The sequence below is a fragment of the Pimephales promelas genome, chromosome 8, assembly GCF_988280905.1.
Source record: "Pimephales promelas chromosome 8, fPimPro1.hap1.1, whole genome shotgun sequence".
Lineage (NCBI taxonomy): Eukaryota > Metazoa > Chordata > Actinopteri > Cypriniformes > Leuciscidae > Pimephales > Pimephales promelas.
In genome coordinates, this window is record NC_142776.1 from 18,380,847 (window position 1) to 18,389,580 (window position 8,734).

Below are 8,734 nucleotides of genomic sequence, written 5' to 3' on the forward strand. Positions count from 1 at the left end.
GTTGTTATTAATTAGGATGTCTAAACAATTTAAATAATTAATTAGGATGTCTAAAAAGCGATTTGGTTTTGTCGGATTGAGTCCCATCGGCTAATGTAGGCGGGAGCAAGATTTGCCAACCGCCATTAAACCCAAAAGAAGAAAAAGTAGGCGGGAGAGAGCATATCGCGACCATTTCAATCGCTATTTGCGGATGGAAGGAAGTGACGTGTTTGGCCCTCAGACGTTTCCGGTTAGTTAACGCGCACATTCAAAACAACAGACGGGAAGCGTTTTTTTATGGCAATTGATCGATTATTTTCTTACTAATTCGATAAAACATGTCCAAATTTAAATTAGGAGCGTGCTGCTCGGTTGTTGGCTGTTCACTCAGGCCTGGAACTAACTTACTTTCGGAAATTAAAGCTTATAGATTTCCTAAAAACAAAAATCAGCGTGACGCCTGGATTACAGCAGTGAAGAGAGAAGGCTGGATACCAACAAGCAACTCTAGGATATGCAGCACACATTTTATCTCTGGTAAGTAAACATTTGTGTCACTAAATTATTTTTATTTTTATACGTTAATTAGTTAAGTGTGATGAATAATTATTTGAGCTAGCAGTTTGGCTCCATCATTGTTTTCACATGTAACTCGATAGCATGTAATGTCAAATAGCTAACGTTAGCTTTTTGATATTTGTATTTCCGTTTTCTAAATGTTCTGTGGGCTATAATAGAAAAGTAGCCTTAGATTAGTTGTCTAGCTAAATTATCCATTCAGCTGACAGCAGTGTAAAACACTTTACAATAATGTTTTATTGTGTAACATTACCTAACTGCATTATTTTACGAAATATAACGATAAACAACATTTTTAATCACTTATTAAGCTTTTTTAATGTTAATTCCAACTTGCACTAATGGATTCAACAATAACAGTATGGTTATTTTTTGCATTTCTCATTAACTTGTTAAATTTAAACATTTACTTTTAATCATTTAGCAAACGCTTTTATCCAAAGCGATTTATAAATAAAGAGATCGACAAAAGCAGTCAAATCATCTTAAAGTAATAAACAAATCTGTTTTTAACAATTGTAAATGTATTAGACTTGTTGTAAAATGTTAATTATTTGTTCATGATACCTAAAATATAACCAATACAAGCCCTGTTGTGTTACAGACAGTGTGCAGGGGTCATACGGATAGCTAACTAGCTAGTTTATTGATAATTATATTAAAAATGCTCTTGGTCGTTATATAATATAAATATATAACCTATCCCAATAATGTTTTTCTACTTGTGTCTTTAGGAAAGCCATCAGATGATCCTCTACATCCAGATTACATACCATCAAAGCTTCCTCACAGACCTGATACCTTCAGAAATATGGACCGGTATCAGAGGTCTCTGAGACGGGCGTCACAGGTTTCTGAGATGAGCATTGGAGTTCAGCCTACTGAGGAAGTGCAGGACATGGACATAGATGTAACTCAAGTTAAGTCCTTCAATGATATGTGTGTTGGAACAGATCTCACAATGAGTGATATTGAAGATATGCAGAAACAGAACACATCTTACAAAGAGCAAGTGAGAAGCCTACATAAAAAGGTACAAACTCTCACCAGTGAGCGGAAAAGACGGAAATCTGATGTGGATTTAAACGATGATGGAATCATTCACTTCTACACTGGCCTTCGCTCATGCAAAGTGTTTTTTGCCCTTTTGACATATCTCACCACTGCTTGGAGTCCGAGAACACATAGTCCTCCAACACCTCTCCAGTTTTACTTGGTCTTAATGAAACTGAGACTTGGCCTCACTCATAAAGATCTTGCCTTCAGGTTTCATTGCAGTTGTGCTACAATCTCTGCAATATTTCACGATTGGTTAAACGTGATGACACAGCGTTTCAGCTCTCTAATTCGTTGGCCTTCTAGGGAAGAGATTAAAAAAAATCTTCCTGACTTGTTCAAAACCCCCCCATTCAATTCAGTGAGGTGTATCATAGACTGCAGCGAGATTTTTATTGACCGACCAACATCACTCAGTGCAAGAACAATGACATACTCCAACTATAAGTCCCACAACACCATCAAATTCCTGGTTGGCATCAGTCCAACGGGGTCAATCACATTCCTTTCCAAGTCTTGGGGTGGTAGAGCCAGTGACAAAACAATCACAAAATCATCTGGTTTAATTGATCTTTTGGAAGAGGGAGACATTGTCATGGCTGACAGAGGGTTCAGTTTCCCTGAGTATTTTGCTGCAAAAGGAGTCCAGCTACTCATACCAGCTTCAACCCGTGGAAAGACGCAGCTTTCAGGACAAGAAGTGTCTTTGTCACGTCAAATGTCAAGGTTGAGGATTCACGTGGAAAGAGCTATTGGTCGAATTAAAAAGTACTGCATTCTGAAACAAACACTCCCTGTAAACTTGGTGAAGCGAAGATCAGTAGACACTGTGGCAACTGTGGATAAAATTCTTCTGGTTTGTTCTGCATTATCGAATTTGGACAAGTCATTAATTGAGTAAAAAAAAACCACGAGACACTGACAGGTGGTTAAAAACCTTTTATTTTGTTATTGAATGATTGTGTACATCATTCTGTATATCTATTGTATATAGATTTCTATTGGATAAATGTTTGGTCTTAAATTATCATTTTTACAATTATTACATTTACAATTATTAAATTAAATGATCATAATCAACAATTATTAAACATTTGTTTGTTAATGAGAATATTTGTTGTCCTGCAATTGATTGAACGTATTACAATTATTAAAATAACAATTTTAACAAATTACTGGGAAGGTTGTGTATGAATTCACATTTTTTTGGATTATGGTGAACAAACTGAACAAAACCATTGCTCACCAGGGTGCCTTTTTAAGCCTACACATTTCAGGTGAAACACCTTGTGACAGACAGAGCACTGTGTGACACATGTTTTAGACCTGCTTTTACACAAACAGGAAGTCTCTGCGATCAGAAATTGTTTCATCAGTTTGTGTGTGCAAATTTCTGTGAGAATGTGCTGTCTGTAGAAGAGGTCCAGTTTTGTTCTAATCTCAGCCCAGTACTCTTCAGAGAAGTCTACTTTCTGAATGTGGCAGTCCTCTGTTGTCCAAATGACAAAGAAAGATGTTTTCAGTTCACACACTGCCATTTGCCCCTGAACTTGTGCATAGTATGCATGGTTCTGTTTAAGCTCAAAGTTTTTTCCCAGACAGAAATCTTTGCTCTTGATAGCATCAGTTATGGACATATTTGCATACTTTAAGGGGCATTTTATTTCAAGTGTTGCGCGTGGGCAGCACTTGCAATGGACTATTCCATCTGGGCTGGCTCCTAAATGAGGAAATTTTGGATTTACTACTAACCCAACTTCTTCCACTATCAAGCTGTCATGACAAGTCATCTGGTTTGAAGTAAATGCTTCTCTTGCTAGTTTTTCATTATTCTTTCCCCAAGCTAAGGCTGGTACATTTCTGCTGGATGTGTAGCCCATAATTTTTGATGTCACGCTAGCTTGACTTGTCTTGCTTCTTAACACTTCATTAAAGTGGCTAGCTGTGATTCTGCCCTGTCTCTGCTCAAACCACTGTTCACAAGAGGACTGACCTAGTGTGCTTTCTTGGAGGTGCTTACAATTCAGTTCATTAAAGTAAGTAGGGATGGTTTGCATGATTTTATCTAGCTCATTTTGTAGTTCATCATGTGACAATAAACTGTGCTTCTCATCAAAAAGATGTGTAAGGGGCTTTGGCAAGTTTGTTGCATCTACAGTGCTGTCACTCAGAACTGCTACGTGTGATTTCTCACTAGAATCTGCCTCAGCTGTAGTAAGAACATCAACTCTGTCTGTGTTCTCCTGCTCTCCCTCAGATGCAGTGTCTGTATCACTACCTACAGTTATAGTGGTAAACAGTGCACAGTCTGGGATCTCATTCTGAAATCAGAATCACATTAAATCATAGTCAAATTTATTTGTGTAACACATCTCTCAATACAGATAATTTAAAAAAATGTGAATGTACATGTTGATGAAAGTGTAGTTAAATATCTGTATTGCATTTGGTTTACATTATTTGATAACACTTTAGAATATAGTTCCTTCGTTAATAAATACCTACACTGGAACAAATGAGTAACACACAATATTAACAATCTAGTAACTAATCAAAATCATAACTACTTTTCTATGACCTGCTTTGTCCTTAAAAAGTTCCTATTTGACGATTCAATCCATACAAATGCACACACATACACAGTATGTGTATGGAAAATCATGAAATGTGTTCTTGCAGTTTTTAGTTATTTCACAGATATAGTTAGATACATGTATAAATGGTGCATATTTCCATATATGTATTCATTTATGTGACTATATCCATGCAAACCATGTAGGAACATGTGTTTTGCATATTGTCATGAGGTTTCTGAAAATTCCTTACCTTTAATGACTTAAAAAGCATGCTTGGTGAGACCGGTGTGACTACTCTGGGTAAGATAGGCTCCCTACTCTGAATTGCTCTTTGTCTGACAGGCTTGGAAAAGTCTATGTCTGCTACTGGTTTTGGATCAATCTAAAACAAAGTGGGATTATACATTTACAGTGAGTATCTACTTTTATATAAAAGCAGCAACACACATCCCTTATGAAAAATAACTATGGTTATTAACCAAGTAAAAGAAGTCATGTTTTTGTTTCGTTTTTTTTAATACTAATGCCATGATTAAACTATGGCTAGTGTTGCAAAACTATGGTTATTTTTGTTATTTATGTATATTTTTTGGTTACCATGGTTTAACTACAATAACCCTGTTTTCTATTTGCAGTAAAACCGTATTTCATTTTCATAAGGGATGTGATTAGAATTAGATTTTTAATTTAAATAAATTAGAACAAAAAACACGTTAGTCAGAATTGAATTGCATGCACCTTCTTGTTTATTCGTGACCACATGCAGGTCTCAGATGTTACAGATGGAGCATTCAAACCTTCTCTAACACACTGTTCCACAGCAACCAGGATTGCAGCAACATGGCTACACACTTCACCTAACCTAACCACAAATATTTCCAATCGTATGAAATAATTAATTATGCAATGGGTAATAATAGAATACAACAATTTGTTTACTAAAGGATTAGCAACGTGATTTCTTATTTGAATAGACATATTTACCCAGCCATGCAAGTGCAATGCCCGCTAATAACCTCCCCGGTCACCTTAGCAACGAACCACGCAGAGTACGTTTTTGACAATGTCTGACTTGCTCCAACTTCACCAAATACAAGACAAATATCGTCCACATTGTAGGAACTGTTTCCGACTTTTCCACTGAGGAAGTAGTTGTAAGCATCTAGGCTACGATATGCCTTAACCGCTTCTCTCGTGTAGACGCACTCGGTCTCCACCAGATAATGGTACACGTCTGGATACGACACTTCAGGTAAATGTTTTACGTTCTGAGTGAATAGTTCTCGCCTCAGCGTCTGATTTAAAGGGTCCGGTAATTCCACGCAATCGCCTATTTTAAGTTTTTTTGAATATCTTAACTGTTCTGGTTTAGCTAGACTTAAAAAGTATGAGCTAGTCATTTTGTTTTGACTGTGCTGTAGTTTAAAAATGGCGACACCGGAAGTGCCTCAGGGCCAGACATGCGCAGTGGCATTCCAACGCGTCTGTTATTGTTTACGCCATTGAAATGGTCTATAGATGAAGCGGCGCTGAGCAGACCGATCGGTGACCAAAGTAACACGAGAGCGATTCGAAAGCATACGGAGCCATATCAGCCATCTCCGCTGAACCGATTCGTTTGTCCGAAATGCCTCGAATGAATTCCCCGATCTCCCCCGCGTCTCGATACAAGATGGCGTCCACGACAGCTCAATATGAGTGTAAGTTCCTTTTTAATTGATTGATTTAAATAGTTTAATTCAGGTTTATTTGATGGATTTCTACATAGTTTTAAAACTCAATCAGCTAAGTTTCAAATGATTACCACAGGGACAGACGAAGATGTGGAAAAGCTTATTCTCCTGAGGGCGGAGAAGGATTACATGTTTTCTGGCAAAAGAAATGCAGCGCGACTTGGATGGGAGTAAGTCTTTTATCTTTAATACAGATTTACTCCCTGCAATCAGTTTATTACAACAATAACAGTAGGTGATTATCAAATTGCCTAATTATTTGTTTTATTAGTCTCTCCCTCTGTCGAACAACGTGTACTAACTACACGCGATGAGACACCAATGGGGTAATCCATCGACCGGAAGTTGAAGCCTCGCGGGAGCTGACATCTTGTAGCAGAACTTCACTTGTGTTAGCATTCCCATTGACTCCCATTCATTTTGGGGTCACTTTTACAGCTAATAACTCTACATCTGAGGCGTTTGAAGACCCCATTTGTCCTTTATTTATTTCTAAACAAACATGACAATGTATAAATAGCTCCATTACCTTGTAGCTTATGTTATGGCCCTGTAGAAGCAGTTTTAGTGAAAGTAGGCTAACGATTGAGTCATACCCACGCGACTCTCTGTCGCACAGGAGAGAGATTACCGTACAGGAGGAGAAGCTCGCACGCAATCGGGGAAACGTGGAGGCAAAATGACAAAATAATAAATCAGAATACCTAGCAAAAGTGTCTCCTGCTCCTCGCATGGACAGCTCCTACTCACACTCTCTGCCTCTGCAAGTTTCGGAAAGGAATGATTCAGATTTCCCATGCCACTGCACTAGAAGACAGACGGTTTGCTCTCATCACATCTACGTCGTCAAGCTCTGTTTGAGTCTGCGCATCAGGGACGGAAGTGCTAAAAAATCGCCAAAAATGGGCTTCAATCGTCTCAATGGAGTTCCAATGAGATGGCTCTGTCCATTTCTTTTACTGTCTATGGACGACACACGATAAAAGGTATCTTTTCCATGTTAATCAGAGTTTTTGTCCTAACCAGACGCGACGGCGACACACAAAGTTCCTATTTTAGAAAAGGTTCCTATTTCTGCGACGATCGCGGCTGACAGAATGAAGAAATTACACTGGTCATGAGTACACATTATTTATTTTTAGTTAAAAATAGGTCACTGTGCCACAAGATAACGGATAATTTACCTCTGATTTTGAAATCATATAATATAGCGTTCAAAATGAATTCTATGTAAACATACAACTGTACTTCATAACAAAATTAGTCAATGAGTATATTTTTTTCCAAATGAAGCGCCGCCTTCCCGGGATGCTTTGCGGGCGCGTTAAAATTGCTTGACGTCACCCATAGGAATAAAGCGGAGCGCGGCGCGACAGAAGTGCCGCACGGACAAGTGGATCCGCACCGACAGCATATGGAGACGGGGGGAAGTCTCTTGCAGGTCCTCTGTTCTAGACTGGCCGCTGGCTCAAAACCACGCTCATAGTGGTAAACTTGAGGAACGCCCATCAAAGTACAAATGTGAGGAGGCGTCGCGACAACACGCGACTGTCATGTCGGACAAGTGGATCTCTACCGTCACACTACACGCGACCAAGCGATGCGATACCATACATTATCAATGGTGAGCGGGCGACTTCCGGCGACATGCGCAACAGCGACCATTGGCGACCGGTGGGGCGTGTCCAGCGATAAACAAAGTTGAGAAATGTTGAACTTTATGCAAATGAAGGGTGATTTTCGTGAGCGACAACCAATAGGAGTGAAATCAGTGGCGCACGTCACTCTTCAGTGCTAAGTCTGACCGAGGCAAGTTGAACGAGAAGCTCATTTTAGCCGTCAGAGACTGTCCTATAATTCATGATATGTCTCCGTGTACATACAGTGGTGTTCATCGTACTGACTCCGTGACTGAATGGTTTCAGGAAACCCAGATAGACTGGTATTTGCCCATTTGCTGCAGTTAAATTGCCGCGATGACAAAGAGCACTCACTGTTTCTCGTTCATCTTTCATATTATGCATTTTATGTACTGATTCCATTTATATTTAGACTTTTTCTTACAAAATATTTGTTTGTAGCGGCAATAAAACGTATTTATTGTCTAGCATAGAGTAACTTCTGTGAATGTCACTCACAAACATTACTAGGCAACCAGTAGTGGGGAACGCCCTCCAGCGTAGCCACAGGCGACCTTGCAGCGACAAAGTCGCGTGTAGTGTGAACGGGACTACACTTGCAGTCGCTGGAATTTTATCGCGTCACGTGTAGTTAGGACACTGTGGTAGTGGGAGTAACGTTACCACAGCTCATATTACAGCTATTGATATAAATCGTGATTTTACTTATATGACACGTAACAGAACACACAGTAACGTTACACCATGTCCTAACTACACGCAACGCGATAAAATTCCAGCGACTGCAAGTGTGTCTGTCCACACTAGACACGACGCGACTGTGAGACGCCACACGTTGTGATCAAAAATCACAACCATTCAGAACAGTGTGAAAGCGCACTGCTGTCCCGCACTCGCATTGGAAATGGGTAAGGACATAATCCAATCAAGAAATAACATTATTAAAAATCAAAACATTAACAAAATATACTCATTGACTAATTTTGTTATGAAGTACAGTTGTATGTTTGCATAGAATTCATTTTGAACGCTATATTGCTTTCAAAATCTGAGGTAAATTATCTGTTATCTTGTGGCACGGTGACCTATTTTTAACTAAAAATAAGTAGTGTGTACTCATAACCAGTGTAATTTCTTCATTCTGTCAGCCGCGATGTCGCAGAAATAG

The 8,734-nt window shown here is 39.0% G+C and overlaps 1 protein-coding gene across 1 annotated transcript; it reads left to right on the plus strand.

Annotated features, from left to right (window-relative positions):
- The first annotated feature begins 175 nt into the window (after window positions 1–175).
- LOC148977710 (uncharacterized) lies at window positions 176–3,987 on the plus strand. Its single transcript, XM_089134111.1, has 2 exons — window positions 176–519; window positions 1,296–3,987. Exons 1-2 carry the CDS (start codon window positions 321–323, stop codon window positions 2,516–2,518), a joined length of 1,422 nt encoding a protein of 473 aa, XP_088990237.1. The 5' UTR covers window positions 176–320; the 3' UTR covers window positions 2,519–3,987.
- The last annotated feature ends 4,747 nt before the right edge of the window (window positions 3,988–8,734 follow it).

What these genes read in the sequence shown, in the direction of transcription:
- LOC148977710 (XM_089134111.1), top strand. Translation starts at nt 321, where the DNA reads ATGTCCAAATTTAAATTAGGAGCGTGCTGCTCGGTTGTTGGCTGTTCA. An exon ending in CAGCACACATTTTATCTCTG is followed by an intron (nt 520 to 1,295) that starts GTAAGTAAACAT and finishes TTGTGTCTTTAG; the next exon opens with GAAAGCCATCAGATGATCCT.